At 47.4% G+C, this 17,547-nt stretch overlaps 1 protein-coding gene across 1 annotated transcript in view; it reads right to left on the bottom strand.

The window, feature by feature from the left end:
* SASH3 (SAM and SH3 domain containing 3) overlaps positions 1-9,030 on the bottom strand; it is a 17,575-nt gene extending 8,545 nt beyond the window's left edge. Inside the window, exon 1 of the mRNA XM_007949753.2 lies at positions 8,974-9,030. Coding sequence (XP_007947944.1) covers positions 8,974-9,030 — 57 coding nt within the window. The remainder of the gene's footprint in view (positions 1-8,973) is intronic.
* Positions 9,031-17,547: the final 8,517 nt, after the last annotated feature.

Below are 17,547 nucleotides of genomic sequence, written 5' to 3'. Positions count from 1 at the left end.
TGTGTTTGGACTTCTGAGCATGACTGATTGTTTGTGTTGATGATACTGTTTTCAGGAAATGAGCATTCTTAACTGTATATTCATGCACATGCCAAGATGGCAGCCAGAAACCGGGGCTAGGCAGGTAAGGAGGGCAGGCTTTAGACATCAGAAGTTGAGGCTGAATCTGTATCAAGATAAACAGTCAAGACCAGAAGATACACACAGGAACCAAGGTTCACAGATGGCCAGACAGATAGACTGCAGACAACCTAGATAAGGGCTTAAGGAACTATAGCCCCAAACACACACAAAGCTGAAAGTTTCACATCCTCTTTCCTATTAAAGGAGAGAGGGTCCAGTGAAAAGCCCCTCTCGATATCACCTGCCACTCTGCTCCCAACACGCAAACAATTGGCCCCAACTCCTGTGGACTGCAGTGTAGCAGTTCAGCACTCTTGGTGGGTCTATACCAAAACCAAGCCAGCAATCTGGGGCCACAAGTTCCTAGACCAGTAAGATAGTTGACCAGAAACTAGGCTAGTGGTCAGGCCAATCAGACACTACCACCATAAGGACCTCATGGGTGGGGCATCTGTGGCCTCAGTCAGAAAGCCTCTTGTGGAGTACAGTGAGGGGCTGGGAAAGGGCGCTGTGAGTAGGGGTAGAAAGAGAAAAGCCTGACTGTGGGGTGACAGTCCTGGTTCCCATGCATCTCCTCCATCATCCTTGCTTGGTTTTCTCCTCCCACTGGTCTTTCCTCTCTCTCTCCCTTTCTTTCCCCTTCTCTCCTCCACCTTCCACTTATTTCCTCCTCTTGTATAGCTAGGATGCAGCTGCCTGGATAACTTCCTGCTCTTAGTGCATGGAAAAGAGGGAACAGAGAAAGGGTGGACGCTGGATTGGCCTGGGTCCAAGGAGGGCAAGCTGGGCTGCTATTTATAGACTGATGGGGCTTATTGTGGCCTTCCCTCCACCAGCCCTCAGCCTGCTCTGCAGAACAGGAGGCTGGGAATCGGCCTCGAAGCCCCAGGGATGAATGAGCCTGGAAAGCAAGCTGGAGGACTGGCATGGGGCCAGAAGTAAGCTTTGTTGGGGAAGAGTAAATTCTCCGCCTGGCTACCCTCTAATTGCAGCTCTTTCCCTTGGCCTTTTCCTGTCATTAATCTGCAGTCTGGGGACTGGGAGGAGTGGCCTTTAGCTCTCAGGTTCCTGTTTTGGGGCCCCTCAGTACCAGCTTTCCCACAAAGCAGGAGGGGGTAATCCAAGGGAGCTATGGTGATGATGTTGGGGCTTGGGCCCAGCTGGCTGCTCCTCAGCCCTGGGAGATGGAAAGGACTAAAGGTTCTTTGAGTGACTAAGGGTAGGGGACAATCAGGGTGGCCCTTTGTGGGTCTACTTCCAAACGCAGGGGCATCCCTAGATGTCCTGAGTGCCTTTCACTGACCTAAACTGACCCCATCCAAAGACAGGTTGAAATTCTTGAGCCTCTTTTTGTTTCTGACTGTCATCCCTTTGGGATGAGGGCTTCATGGGGATCAGGAAGTTGTTGGACCCTCTTCCAAGTTCTAAGGGGGAGAATGTGGGCTTATTGGATAGAGCTACAGTTCTGGCATCAGACACTGCAGAGTTCAGCCCTCGGATGTGTGGCCTTAGGTGAATTACCTAACCCCTCTGAGCCTCCAGTTTCTTCACTTGGTTTCAAATGGCAAGAGTTCAAATCTTGGTTGTGCCATTTACTAGCTGTGTAAACTTGAGTAAGTTACTTAATGTCTCTGGTTCTGTTTCCTCATCAGTAAAACAAAGGCAGTAACACCAACCTCATAGGTCTGCTGTGATTATGAAATGATTAGGTGCTCATAGAATGCTTAGAAGAGTTGTCAAATGTGAATTTACACTTAGCCTTTCATATGACCCCCCTCCAGGCTCGTACCAGGGCATTTCACCACCTAGAACATTCTGCCCTTCTCTCTGTCAACCATAGTTTCTCCCTTCCTTCAAAATCCAGTTTAACTGAAAACAACCCAGATGCCCATCAGCTGTATAATGGATAAAGTAATTGTGGTATAGCCATATAAGAGAACAAGACACAGCAATGAGATTAGTACAACCATCCCCAATAATACAGATGAGGCTCACCAATAGGATGTAGAGCGAAAGGTGCCAGCCAAAAAAGAGCAATAGACTATGGAACCACATAGTGGTTCCATGTATGTAAAATTTAAGAAGTGGCAAAATGAATGTGTGCTGTTAGAAGTCAGGACAGTAGCTACTCTTGGGGTAAGGTCCACGTACTAACTGGCAGAGGGCATCTCGGCAGCTTCTGGAGCTCTGGAAGGGTTCTGTTTCTTGATTGGAGAACTGCTACGTGGGCGTTTCCACTTTATGGCAATTCATCGAGTGGTACACTTCCAATATGTACACTTCTCTGGAAGTATGTTATACTTCAAGAAAAAGTAACCACTGAATTATACATGTAAAAAATGTTGAGATGGCAAATGTCATCTATTCTTCTTTGTTGCTGTCCAGTCAATTCCAGCTCATGGCGCCTCCATGGGCGCAGAGTAGAACTGCTTCATAGGGTTTTCAAGTCTGTGACTTTTTGCTGGGACTGTCTTCTGAGGCCCCTTTTGGTGAGCTTGAACAGCCAAGCTTTTGGCTAGTACTTAAGTGCGCTACCCAGGCACATACACACTCACACACACACACAAACCTATATGTACTATATACAAATATTGGGTCTAAAAAAGATTGTTTGAATCCAGTTTAAAAGGCATTACCCTCCCCTCACAGCCCCTCGAACCTCCCACTGCACAGTTGGCACCCTCTTCCCTTGCCTCATAAGCAATCCTGACTCTTTCAGGTGTCTCCCCAATTGCCCTCTCAGCTCCATCAGTGTAACAGTCATAAACCGAGCACCCCCTAGGTGCCAGACACTGGCCTGTGTGTGGGGAGGAATCCAGAAACGAGGGCTATTAAGGGTTGATTTGTGTCTCCCCCAAAAGATGTGTTCAATAATAGAAACTGATAGTTGCACAACATTGTGAATAGAATTAATGGCATTGAATGGAACACTAAAAAATGGTTAAAATGGCAAGTTTTATATTATATATATTTTATCACACACACACACACACACACACACAAGTTATGTTGAAGTCTTAACCTCCAGTACCTGTAAACGTGATCTTATTTGGAAATAGGGTTTTTGAAGATATAATTAGTTAACATGCGGTCAGACTGGAGTAAGGTGGGCCCTTCTCCAATATAACTGGCCTTCTTATACTAAAAGAAGAGACACAGACAGACAGATGCAGAGGAAGATGGCCATGTGAAGACAGAGGCGGAGGCTGGAATTATGCTGCCATAAACCAAAGAAGGCCTGAGACTACCAGAAGCTGAAAGAGGCAAGGAAGGGTCATTCCTTAGAGCCTTCGGAGAGAGGATGGCCCTGCTGGCAACCCAAATTTGGGCTTCTAGCCTCCAGAACTGTGAGAGAACACATTTCTTTTGTTTTAAGCCTCCCAATCTGTGGCTCTTTTTATGGCGGCCCTAGGAATCTATGGAAGCAGAGGTCAAGAAATCAGATGTCAAAAAAAGTTACATTGGGCAAATCTCTTGCAAGGGACCTCTTTAAAGTGTTAAAGAGCAAAGATGTCATTTTGAAGACTAAGGTGTGACTGACCCAAGCTATGGTATTTTTTATCACCTCATATGAATGTTAAAACTGGACAATGAACAAGGAAGATGGAAGAAGAGTCAATGCTTTTGAGGTGCGGTGCTGGCGAAGATGCTGAAGGTATCGTGGACTGCCAAGAGAACTAACAAATCTGTCCTGCAAGAAGTGCAGCCGGAATGCACCTTGGAAGAGAGAATGGCTAGACTTTGTCTCACCTATTTTGGTCATGTTGTCAGAAGGGACCGTTCCCTGGAGAAGGATGTCATGCTTGGTAAAGTGGAGGGTCAGTGAAAAGGGGGAAGGCCCTCAATGAGATGGATTGACACAGTGGCTGCCACGCTGGGCTCACGTATAGCAGGGATTGTGAGGCTGGCACAGGTCCTGGCAGTATTTCGTTCTGTTGTACATGGGGTCTCTGTGAGTCAGAGCTGACTCAACGGCACCTAACAACAACACGACACATACAAGAGGTTAAACACCTCCCCTGTGCCTGGCACCCTGCTAAGTGCCTCAGGGTGCACCCTCTCACCCAACCTCGCCACAGGCCCTGTTCCGTTCCCACCTCATAGCTGAGAAGACTGATTCTCAGAGAAATGATCCGCAGATAGCAGCAGGAAGAGCAGGGGTCCGAGCCCAGCTCTGTGTTTCCGGAAGCCTGTGCATGTTGCTGTACCCACGCCCCCTCAGAGCTCAAGAAGTAGCCCACCAGTATAGAAGTGGGTTGAGTGCGGTGCTGACTGTGGCTGATGTTTGAATAGAGCTACAAGAAGAGCAAGAGAGACCATGGAGGAGGAGGGGCCCAGGAGGGTTTCATGGAGGAGGCACATTGGCACTGGGCCCCGAAGGGGAACCAGGGTTCCTCCTGGTAGAGTGGGAAAGGGTCTGAACAAGAGTGAGAGTTGGGTGGTGGGAGGTGGAGCAGAAAAGATGAGCAGGAACCAGGCTATAAAGGCCTGTGCTGCCCATACCAAAAACCTTGAGCCTTACCCTGTGGGCAACGGGGAGCTACTGACAAGACTAAGTGCATGTGGTGGGGTGTGTGTTGTGGCTGGAGGGTGCTGTAGGAAGGGAACCACAGAGGAAGTAGTGTGGTGGGAATGGGGGAGATAGGGGCAAGAGGAGTACTTCTTGATTGAAGTACTTTTATTTATATAGACTTTATTTCATAGTTTTAGGGTATGAAAAATAATGCTTAGAGTTTTTGATATTTTTGCTTTTTCTACTTGGTTGTTCTAGAAAATTAGAGACTTAAGACTTGGAACTTTTAATTCAGATCATCAACTTACTTTCTGTATTGTTTATCTCAAATAATTCATTAGATGCAATATTTGGCATGTGTATGGCTAGTTCACATTGCTGAGTTTAATACAATTTGTTCTGTCACATGGGAGCAGTAGATGAAAAGTGAAAATTAGAGCTAGCCTCTTCCCTGTTAGGATTACTACTTTGGACTTGATATCTGATGTAAAATAGGAGAAATAGTGTTGGTTATCTCAGTAAACTCAGAAAGAATAAGGAAGTCTCGTTTTTTGCGTGTGGGGCCAGATGGTTCTTTCCAGAGGCCTTTTCTGGTATGGTTGACATGTGCAACATTGAGGCTCTTCACGAAAGGGTTAAAGCAGATAATCCAGGAAATTGCATTAATTTTCAGAAATTCACACTACTATATACATTTTAAAAGATAATCCATTTGTACCTAAAAAATAAATGAATCCACTCTGGAAATGAAAATAAAATAATAGAAACTAGAAGTGACTGCAAGGAGCACCGAAATGGGAAGCCTGCGTTCCTCTCCATTTCCCCTGGTGGGAGATCTGGGGTGTGGTGCCAAGGTGGGTTAGGACCATCCTTAAGGGAACCAAGTTCCAGGACAAATTCCTTGACTTTGCTACACCTCAACACTAGCATTTTGGGGAAATCAGATCAAAGTGAGTATAGAAAGAACTTGAAGGAGGCAAAATGTCTCCAAAGAGCATCTGAGGAGTGTGTCTCCCTGATCCTGAGGCATCCCTAATCCTCCATGAACCACAAATAGGTGCCCCATCTGGACTCCACCATCCTGGAGGGCCGGCTCCCACCTCTGCTGGGCTGTCTGGAAGATCACTCATTCAATGCATCTGAGTCTGCCCTACGGAGCTCTCCCACTGATGAGTTGAGTCTTTTATGCTCCTCAGATTCTTCTAGAGCTTTTGAGATCAGTGGGGGAGATAAGAGAGTTGAAGAGAGAAAAGATTAAGACCCTGGAATCAGACAAATCTTGGCATGAATCCCTGCTCTGTAGCTTATTAGCTGTGTGATCTTGGGCAAGTCAGTTCAACTCTCTGAACCCCAGGCAAAAAATAAGAATAATACCAATATTTGCCCTGACCTCAGGTGCCATGAGGAATCAACAAGCCTCTTAGGTGGACAATGTGCACAGCCTAGGGCCTGACTCCTGAGGAGCACTTGCTCAGTGAGGCTCTTAGTGCTATTAGGTCTTGTTTTCTCAGCTTCAGGGCTAGAACCATGGCTCGTTCCTCGCTGCAGTGCGCTCCCAGCCCTGCGGAACCAACAGCATGCTCCTCCTTATGTAGGTATGATGCAGGCCACAAAGTCCTCCCACATTTGTTGTCCCAGGAGAACCATTTGTTGTCCTGGGGTGAACAGACCAGGAGCAAGCCCTCTTTTCAGAGATGAGGAAACTGAAACCTGAAGAAGATAAATGAACTGTCCAAGGTTCCACAGCTTTCCAGAAAGTGGTAGAAGCAGGGTTCCAGCTCAGCTTTCTTGCCTCCTGCCCAGTACATTCTCCATTGGGCAAGAGAGAGAGGCTTCCCTTGCCTGTGTGTTTCCCCTCCCAACATCACCTCAGCCTCTGAGGAGAAGGGACTGGCTCAAGGTCATCCCTGCAAGCCATGACGGGGGTAGGCCTGCTGGCTCCGGGCCTAGAAAGATGCTTTTTTCCACCTTACCAAATCTCAGCTAGAGAGAGAACTTGAAGGACGCAAAATGTCTCCAAAAATCAGCCAAGAGGCATGTCCCCTGCCCTGAGATGTCCCAGTCCTTCCTGATTTAGAGTAGGTGTCCCATTCCAACCCCAGCATCCTGGAGGTCCTGCTCTTGCCTCTGCTTGGCTGTCCGGAAGGTCACTCAGGCTAAGGGAATCTCTACAGCATGAGGTTTTGAGAGTATGTGGAGGCAAGCCAGTGTCAGATTACCCAATAAGCAATGTAAACACAGGCTTACTTGTGTTTACGTACTAATCTGTAGTGAACAATTTCAAATTTCTTTCACCACCTCAAAGATTCTGCTTCTAGGTATGGCTGGCATCTGTCTTTCTCCCAAACCCACAGCACCTTCCTACAGAATCAAAGCCTCTTTTCAAATTTACAATCCCTGATGGGAACGGAGTACCCAGTAAGCAAGGTAAGCACAGGCTAACTTGTGCTTACTTACTAATCCGTAGTGAACAGTTTCGCATGTTTTCACCACATCAAAGATGTGAGACCCATGTCACATTGTTCATGACAGATTAGCAAGTAAGTACAAGTATGCCTTTGCTTACCTTGCTTATTGGGTAATCTGTCCCTGAGGTAACCTATCCTGGCTCTGGCAAGAGTGGGATGAGGTGGTGTGGGGTTTGCCTGGGTTACTCTCCCCTATAGAACATGGAACTCAGAATACAACGAGGGCCTGCTTGCTCCTGGGAAAGGTCTGGGGGAAACCCCAGAGACCCACCTTCCAAACACAGCATCTGGGTAATTCATTGATGTCGGGAAAGAAGAAGGGGACTTCTGGCTTCTGTGTGTTCCTGGGCACCTCCACCTGAGGTGGCACCAGGTCCCAGTGTCAAAGTGTCAGTTCTTTCACATATTCTTTCCTCCAGCTTAGCCCCCCTGTGGTTTGGGGCCCAGAAGTGTCCAGAGCAGTCTTTACTTCCCACCCCCACCAGCCGGAGAGCAAGGGGAAGTGGCTCCACTTGCGGAGGAGTGGCAGCCAATGGCAGGCCTGCTGAGCCTAGCTCTGGGAAGGGGTGACAGAGCTTGTGTGAAGATTCATGAATCTCACCCATACCCACCTCAGCTGCAACCTTAGAGAAGCAGCTGGGGTGAGGAGAGTACAGCCGGAAATGGCAGCCACCTCAAGCCCTGAAAGGGGACAGGATGTACACTCCAGTGCCCCGGGCTCAGCCTCTCAGCTGTCTCTGCCTCTGCCTGGGAGCTGTTGCCCTGACAAGGGGGATCCCTTACAGGGGGCCTGGACTGAGCTCCAGGGGAAATTGGTAGGGAACAGTCAGGGCCTGGAGGCCCCCAGACCCTGGCCTTGGCTAGGCCTCTTGGACTTGGTTTAGGCCTGCTTTGGTATGGTTCGAGAATCTTACTGGACATGCAGGATGTACTTGCTGATTACCTGGGAGAATCCTAGAATCAAATCAAACAATTAAGTCTAGGAATTCTGGCTTTGGCAGAGCCTTCAAGGAATCTTCTAGTCTGGCCTCTGCCCCAGGAAGAAGATACCTGAGCTCTCTACAACAATTGCTTGTTTTTCCTTGGCCTTTAAAATAGCCTCACTGAACTTCCCCACCTCAGCCTTCACTCCTACTCACTCTCTCACTGGCCTCATTTCTCATTCTTGGCAAACAACTTCTCCCTACCTGGGAAGAACCTTTATGCCCCCTGCATCCTGCTGCAGCTTGGGAGGCCCTTTTCTTGAATCTGGAAATCACCTCGGGCCAGCAAGCTGGGGTGCCTACCTCTCCAGTAGGGATGCTGGGGAGGGGCAACAGAGCTGAGTTGAGTGGGGAGGGTCTGGGCCATGGCTAAAGGGTAAGGGCCTGGGAACATCATGGTTCCAAGATGGTTGGCCCAATGGAGCCCTTTGAATGAGATGGCCAAGCTCTGGCAGAAGCGGCAATGGATCGGTAGAGGGGTGAGAGAATGAAACACGGTCTCAGAATTCAACTTGAAAACTCTACTAGGAAATTCTTGAATTCTAGTCTAGGATTCCAGCTTTTCATTTTAGGTCTCTATTCCATCATCAAACCAAGCCATTGAGTTGATTCCAACTCATAGTGACCTTTTAGGGTCAATTTTCTAACTCCAGACTTTTTAAGAGTCTCTTTTATGACTCTGTTACTCTAGAATTTTTAGTCTCTTCTGGACTTCTGTTACTCTAGTATCTTTGGGCCCTTAACCCATTGCCCTCTGGGAGAATGGCCCTCACCTTCAGACTCGACATCTGGCCTTTGACTCTGCCCATGTCTGAGTCCTGGAGGGCATGGGGTTGAGAGATCAGAGGGGGGAAGGGAGAAGTGAGGTCCCACAGATGCTCCTCACCTTCCGCTTCTGCGTGGGCTCCTTCTCGCTGGCGTTGGAGGGCTTGCGGCGCAACATGGTCCTCTGTCCAAGTGAGACTCCGTCCCTACTCTCCTATGTGTCAAGATGCACAGGCCTCTTGCTCAGGCTGGCCAGCACCGTCCAAGGGGTATGGCATGGACCAAACCTCTGGCTGCCACTCGGCAGCAGCGGCATACAGGAAGCCTTGCCACGTGACCTGCTCTTACAGCAATCGCAGCCCCTGCTGGCCCCTGGGGAGGAAGGAAGTCCTAGCTTCAGTCTCCAGAGATTCTGATGAAGACGGCTCTTGGGTTGAACAATCAGAGAAAAGTCCCTACCTTGCTGCCTCATGTCAGTCATCACCAGTCCTTCTGCTCCAACTCCCTGGAGGTGGCCACTATCTACTCGATTTATATGGCCTACTCAGCCCTTTTATCTCACTGACCAGAATCCAGACACCAGAAGTTGGGCCATTTTTCTCTCTGTTGAGTCAATGCTTCTGGTCACCTTGCATCACCAAGATTATCACTGCCATCACATCACAACCAGTGCCATCACTACCACTACCATCACCTCTACAGTCATCATCCATACAGTCATTTCCCCTACAACAATCACCACCCCTGCTACCTTCACTCCTATGGCCATCACCCCTACACCCATCATCTCTGCAGCCATTTTCACTGCCATAAGTATACATCAGCCATCAGCATTAGGGTAATCACCCCTACTGTTAACACCCCTCATCTGTCATTCCTACTGTCAAAACATCTACAACCATTACCACTGCTACCATTACCCGTGCAACCATCATATTACCCCTACAACCATCACATCACCCCTACAACCATTGTCACTGCAGTCATCCCCACTGCCCTTAGTACACCTACAGCTATCAGCACTAGAGCAACATCCCTACTGTCAACACTCTTCAGCCATCACCCTTACAGCCGTAGCCCCTATAACCATCACCCTGACAGCCATCACCCTTATGGACACTATCACTATAGTCAAGTACCCCCACTGATGCTTTTACCCTTAAAATCCTTACTCCTACAGTCATTACTCCTACAACCATCACTTCTCAGATATCATCACTGTGGCCATTGTCACTACAGCCATAACCTCTCAGCCATTGTCCTACAGCCATCATCATTGCAGTCATCCCATTGCATTAACACACCTACAGCCTTCTTCACTATAGCAGTCACCTTTACCATCTACAGCCCTCAGTCATCACACATACATCACCATCACAGCTATCACCACAACGACTGAAAAGTGTTTGCAGGCAGTGCCACACCATCAGCAAATATCCCATTCAACAGGCATTTATTGAGTGCTTACATAGTACATTTTGATTGTTCACTTTGTCTTTGTGGATTATCTGTGGCATATATTTTTATAACATAAAGACTTATTTAAGAAGTAATTCATATTCATGGTACACAATTAAGCAAACACAGATTTTTCAAAGAAGAAAACGAAAAAAATTCTCCAAAATTTTCTTCCATATTTTTTTTGGCAAATCACCTTCTGTTTTAAGCATCTGTCTATGTAATTTTTTTTCCACAAAAATTATATTGCATGGAGAGCAGACCAGTGGTAGAGAGTGGGTGGGGAGAAGCAAGATGGAGAGATCATAAAAGCGCACAAGGAAATTTGGGGGATGATGGATGTGTTCACTATCTTGATTGTGCTAATGGTTTCATGCGTGTATGTATATGTCAAAACTTACATTGGCTGCCTTAAAAATATATAGTTTATTGTCTGCCAATTATACTTCAAGAAAGCTGCTTTCCATCACCTGTCTGTCAGTTTGTCATCCTGTGGTGGCTTGCACGTGGCTATTATGCTTGAAGCTATGCCAGTAGTATTTTAGATACCAGCAGGGTCACCCGCTGTGGACAGGTTTCAGCAGAGCTTCCAGACTTAGACAAGCTAGGAAAAAAGGCTCAGTGACCTTGTTCTTAGAGGCAGTGGAGTCAGTTCTGCCTCACGTCGACCCTGTGCACAACAGAATGAAGTGCTGTCCCGAACTGTGCCATCAGCTATGTTGGAGTCCGTTGTTGCAGCCACTGTGCCAGTCCATCTCACTGAGGGTCTTCCCCTTTTCGGCTGACCTTCTACTTTGACAAGCGTGATGTCCTTCTCCAGGCACTGGTCCCTCCTTATAACATACCCAAAGTACATGAGATGAAGCTCACTCTCCTCCCTTCTAAGGAGCATTCTGACTGTACTTCTTCCAGGACCAATTGGTTATTCTTCTAGCAGTCCATGGTGTATGTAATATTCTTTCTCAACACCATAATTCCAAGACATTATTTCTTCTTTGGTCTTCTTTATTCATTGTCTAGCTTTCACATGTATATGAGGCAAATGAAAACACCATGGCTTGGGTCATGTGCACCTTAGTTCTCAAAGCAACATCTTTGCTTTTTAACACTTTAAAGAAGTCTTTTGCAACAGATTTTCCCAGTGCACTATGTTTGATTTCTTGACTGCTGCTTCCATGGGTGTTGATTGTGAATCTAAGTAATAGGAAATCTTTGACAACGTCAATCTTTTCTCCATGTATCGTGATGTTGCTTACTGGTCTGGTTGTGAGGATTTTTGTTTTCTTTATGCTGAGGTATAATCCATACTGAAGACTGTAATCTTTGATGTTCATCAGTAAATGCTTCAAGTCTTCTTCACTTTCAGCAAGCAAGGTTGTGTCGTCTGCATATCGCAGATTTTTAATGAGTCTTCCTCCAATCCTGATGCTTCATTCTTCTATAGTCTAGCTTCTTGGATTATTTGCTCAGCATACAGATTGAATAAGTATGGGGAAAGGATACAACTCTGACACACTCCTTTCCTGATTTTAAACTTGATGATCTACTTCTGAAAATTAGCCCGTGAAAACCCTATGGATCACAATGGTGTGTTGCCTGATACCGTGCTGGTAGATGAGCCCCTTAGGTTGGAAGGTGCTCTAGCACAGTGGCCTCAGCAATGGACTGGAGAACACCAACATCATGAAGATGGTGCAGAACCAGGCAACATTTTCTGTTGGATACAAGGTCACTGAGAGTCTAATCCGACTTCATGGCAACTAACAATGACAACAACCACCAAGATGCTTTAGAAGTTTGTTTTTTCATAAGAAAAGCATACTGCATGAGCTGTGTTTGTACCTGATTTTCACACTGTACACAGTATCATTAAGATTTTCCCATGTTCTGAAACATTCTTCAACTGCATGATTTGTAATGGCTGCTGGTCATCCCACAGTGTGGGCTGTTGTTAGTTGCCAGTGGATTCCGACTCATGGCAACCCCATGTGTGCTGAGTAGAGCTGTACTCCACAGGGTTTTCAAGGCTGTGGCCTTCCGGAAGTAGGTCGCCAGGCCTTACTTCTCAGGCACCTCTGGGTGGCTTGGACAGTATTAGTAAGTAGTGCAGCGTCTAACCATTTGAACCACTCATGGATTCCTGGTCCTTACTGATGAACTTTGACTGGCTTCTTCTTCGTCTTCACTATTCATTGAACATCTTTAAGGAAAAAATTCACACACAAACTGTTTCCCTCAGGATAAATTTCCACACAGGAAATATTGCTGGAGTAAAAGATATGCACTTCTTTAAGGCTTTGCTTCGGTGGCACTCGTGAAATCCTGGGAAAGTCCTCCTGTTCCCAAGATGTTTCCATGACCTCCTCCCCTGCCCCTGTCCCAAGCCCTCCCACCACCCTTCCCTTGGGGTGAGCTCAAGAAAGAGGAGCCCCTTCTCCTCCTAACTGAAACCGCACTTCCGTGGCTCCCCTCGGCCTGCCAGGTGGATTCAATACAAAAGATTCCGCGCCCCCAAATCGCTTCCCTACTGGCCTGCGCTTGCCTCTCAGCCAGTCCCTCCCAGCGCTCCCAGGGCCACGTGCGTACGTTGTAACCGACTAAGGAACCCAGACCGCGTTTGTGGCCCATCAGGCCGGTGGGGCTTGCTGTGTGCAGGGGCGGGCGGGAAGTCCGGCGGGGTACTGGGTGGGGGACGCGGCTGCAGGGGCTCAGGACACCCTGGGCTCGGGTCGAGGGAGCTGCCAGGGGAGGGCGGAGCTAGCAGAACTTTCCATGCCTCCGCCGCTGCGCGTAGGTCCTGGCTGGGCACAGAGGATGTGCACAGCTTCCTGTTTGCAGCGAGCAGAGCTCACACACTAACCGCAGAGCCTTCAAAGGCAGCCAGCAAAACCTGGCGTTGGGCGGGCGCGGTGGCCTCGCCGGGGCCTGGGAAAAGGCAGCGAGGGGTGGCGAAGGGATCTTGGAGAGAAATAGAGAGAGGCGGGCAGCCTGCTCTGCTGGCCCCCAGGGCAGAAGAGAGACAGCGTTTTCAGTGCCATTCTTTTAACTCCTTTTAAAATCTGGCTCCTCTGGCCAGCAGCTCCCGCCCTGGGGGTCTAGGGCTCCCGCATCCGGACTTGCCTTCCCCAAAGTTTTCTCTCCCTTCAGGTTACCCTGGCCTGAGTCCCAATTAGGTCAAGCCCCAACTGGCTAATAGGCCCTAAACACCTTTAATGGATTTCCCCTTCAGGGCAACACATTTGCATTTTATAGGCTGTGTTCCAGGTACACAGAGCCTTGGACTAAAGAAGTGAGCCAGGTCAGTAGTTCAGTGAACAAACAAAAAACCAAACTCGTGGCTCAAGTCGATTGGACTCAGGGTAACTGCATGTGTGACAGAATAAAGTTCTCTGTAGGGTTTTCTGGGCTGTAATCTTAGGGAAACAGAGCCAGACCTTTCCGCTGAGGTGCAGCTGGTGGGTTCGAACTTTTACGTTTGGAGCCAATTGCAAACAGCTTGAGTCGCCAGGCTCCTTTCAGTGAACAAGAACACCTTCACACTGGTAGTGGGCTAGCACACAGGATTTCGATGCTGGCTCTGGATAGAGCCTTGTGCTAGGCCCTTGGAGGAGGTACAAAAGAAATAGCTGTCGAAGACCCTTTCACCTAGGAGCGCATATCCGGGGGGGGGGGGCAGTAAGCTTCCGCTTGCCCAGCGTTGGTTCTTTGCCAAGCACCACATTAGGTACTTTACAAACGTTAGTTGATCCTCACTACAACCCTACAAGGTAGGTATCCTTAGGCTGAGTTGGGATAAATATTACAAAGATGCGCCCAGAAGTATACATGCGGGACAGGAGAGCCTTGGTTTAGCAGCAGCATTGCAGAGGGTGGGGGAGGGGCTGGGAGGGGTTTTTCCACAGATGGTGGGATCATTCTGAACCCTCAGAGGGCCTTTGTGTCTTTGACAGCCCCATGGCCACCCTCTGAGGGTTCAGAATAGTGCAGCAGCTCACACTGGTACCCAGCCCCCTCAGGCGCTTCTGATTTGGCAGATGATCATGGGTCAGGTGGGGCCTGTTGTTGTTGGTTACTGTGGAGTCAGCGCTGACTCCTGGTGACCCCACATACAAGGAAACAAAAAGGTGCCCGGTCCTGCACCATCTTTACCATCGTTGGGATATTTCAGTTGAGACCACTGTGTATTTCTGAGCGCCTTCCAACCTAAGAGGCCCATCTTCTGGCACTATACTGGGTAATATTCTGTTGTGATACATAGAGTTTTCCCTGGCTAATTTTTGTAACTCACTGTTGTCGAGTCGGATCCGACTCATGGTGACCCCTCCTTGGGTTTCTGAGGCAGTATCACTATGGAAGTAGATTGCCTGACCTTCCTTCCGAGGGATGTAAGCAGATTGCCAGCCCTTTCTTCTTAGAGCAGATACATCTAGGTCATCGCTCACCCTCCAAATAGATATTTTCCTGATTTGCAACAGGAAGGGTTTAGACTGCGAAGGATACCTGTGTTTAAGTGTCCCAAATAATTCTTGTTCTCACCCCCACACAGGTGGTGGGCTTTACAAACAACCCTACAAGGGAGGAAACTAAGGCATAGAGTTGTTAAGCAATTGCCCAAGACCACACAGCTCGTAAGTGGTGGGAGCTGAATTTCATAAGCAGGTCTAGTCTTGGTCCAGGGCCCATGCTATTTAACCACTAAGCTAAAGTGACCCAGATGTAGAACCAGAGGTCCTGAATGAGGACGTGAGAGATTTGTGGGACCTGTGCTGGTATAGGTGCCATACTATAGGAACCACCTTGAAGCAGGCCCAGAGGGGAGTGAGCAGGATGAGCATGGCATCTGGAAGTCACATCATATGCCCAGCAGCTGTACTAACTCGGGCTGATTAAGTGGGGGTGCTCCAAAGGGAAGCCCTTGGCCGCCTATAGAGTACTGTTGTTGTTGGGACCGGTGGGGTTTATTTTGACTCATAGTGATCCCACGTGATAAGGTGAACTGCTCTGTAGGGTTTTCTAGGCTGTAATCTTTACGGGAGCCAATTGCCAGGTCTTCCTCCCATAGAGTTGCTGCGTGGGTTCAAACTGCCAACCTTTCAGTGAACTGCCAGGAGCTTAATTGTTGCGCCATCAGGGCTTCTTTGTGGAGTACTAAACATCTGTAATATTGATGCTTGGAGGGTTGGGATGGGAAAGCAAGTTGACTTCAAATGGCTTTCATATAGTGGAGGGAGATGTATCTGTGTGGTTAGGAATGATGGGGAACAGAAGGTTTGACTTCATTCCAAGGAAGTGATTTTGGATAGTTGCCCTGATAAATAGCGATTTTCCCATGTCTAGAAACAACAGACCATGTAGTCCATTGGCAATACCTGGATATTTCAAAGGTGAGGCCCACTTTGGTAGCTCGACCCATTACCACAGTTCACGGTGGTAATCTGAGGCAGAAAGGAGTCCTGGTGGCACAATGGTTAAGTGCTCAGCTGCTAACTGAAAGGTTGGCGGTTCAAACTTACCCAGGAACTCTGTAGGAGAAAGAGCTGGCAATTTGTTTCTATAAAGATTACAGACAAGAAAACCCTTTGCGCTATCACAGGGGGTCACCGTGAGGCAAAACTGACTCCATGATACCTAACAACAACAACAACCATCTGAGGCAGGGAGGGCCGGAAGAGGAAGCTCGAAGGTGGGAAAGGATGGGAGGGTGGGCAGAGGAGAGCGGTGGGACAAGGGGCGGGGGGATCTTGCCTTCCTTCTCTCCTCCACGTACACGTACAATACACACAGGGAACCTTCCACTTTGGAAATGATGTGTAATGGGGGACACTGGTAGCAGGGCCTGATGGGGAGAAGGACAGTCATCTTTGAACTAGTAAGGTGTTGGTTTTTTTTTTTTTTTTTTTTTTTAAAGACCAAAAAACACCTGCAGGCAGCTGTGGCAATTAATATCAGAAAAGAAGAAAAACACACTGATGACTCACTGGAGACCAGGAGGAGTTGGGCTACTCAGCTTGTGACTCGGTGTCAAGGTTACAAGGACAAAGGTCCCTGAGCAGTGGACCCCTGACTCCAAGGGGACAATTGTCGAGGACTCTCGTGAAGAGGAGGAGCAGGAGAACACCTCCCAGAAGAGGAGTCAGGCACCTGGATTCAAATTGTTGCAATCACCTACTGGCTGTATGACCTTGGTTGCATGAATGATGTCACCTGCGAGGAGCCCTAAACCCAAAATAACCAAACCCACTGCGGTCAAGTGGGTTCAGACTCATAGCAACCCTACAGGACAGAGTAGAACTGTCCCATAGGGTTTCCAAGGTGTTAAATCTTCACAGAAGCAGACTGCCTCATCTTTCCCCTGAGGAGTGGCTGGTACTTTAGAACTGCTGATCTTTCAGTTAGCCAGCGGTGTCACTAGTGTTGGTGTTACTCAGCGCAGTAACTCATGGTGTCAACTCCCTCCACGGACCTCCTCCCATACCAGATGCTGTACAATCCTTAGTAATGTTTATTATCTATTTTATTCGTAAAATAATATGTGATATAGTTATAAATTGCTTAAATGTAATATTTCTTAGAGTATATGAATATTAACAACAAAGTCATTTTGTAAAATCTTTCTACATTGAATTAAAACATTAATTGCAACATTATTAGTAATTGAACAGAAGTCTTTTTTGATTTTTGTCATTTTCCTTTAATTACTACTTCATTCTCAATAAGTTATTGCTATAGGTTCACAAATACTAATTACCACAATATTGTAGCTAAAAACCATAAAGTTTGACAAAATCGGTGACTATAAAAACATTGGCAGCTCTACAAGGTGAACATTTACATCAGGTAGATATGCTCCTTAGAACAATCAACCATGGGAGAGCAGAAGGGCAGCATTTGCACAGGGAGATTGCTCAGAGGCAGGAATGCATAGCAAAAAGGGACGCAGGGAAAAGGTAACCACAGGGAGGAAGTGGGAAGAGAGCTGTTACATTAAGGGAATTGCATTCAATGTTATGAAACAAAATGTGTATGACCTGCTGTATGGAAAATGAATTTGCTCTGTAAACTTTCACCTAAATCACAATTTAAAATAAAACAAATACCATTGGCAGTAAGAGTAATGAAAACATGAAACCACATGATTTGAATCCTCATTGTAATTGGTAATAATGACAGCTCTGACTGGAGCACATTAGAAGATTCAAAAAATAAATTAGCATAGAGTTTTAGACATATATAATAT

This window comes from Orycteropus afer, unplaced genomic scaffold (assembly GCF_000298275.1).
Source record: "Orycteropus afer afer isolate SDZICR_OR568_19922 unplaced genomic scaffold, OryAfe1.0 scaffold00253, whole genome shotgun sequence".
Taxonomy (NCBI): domain Eukaryota; kingdom Metazoa; phylum Chordata; class Mammalia; order Tubulidentata; family Orycteropodidae; genus Orycteropus; species Orycteropus afer.
Note: the sequence above shows the minus strand (reverse complement) of the source record. Positions and strands in the feature narration are given on the sequence as shown.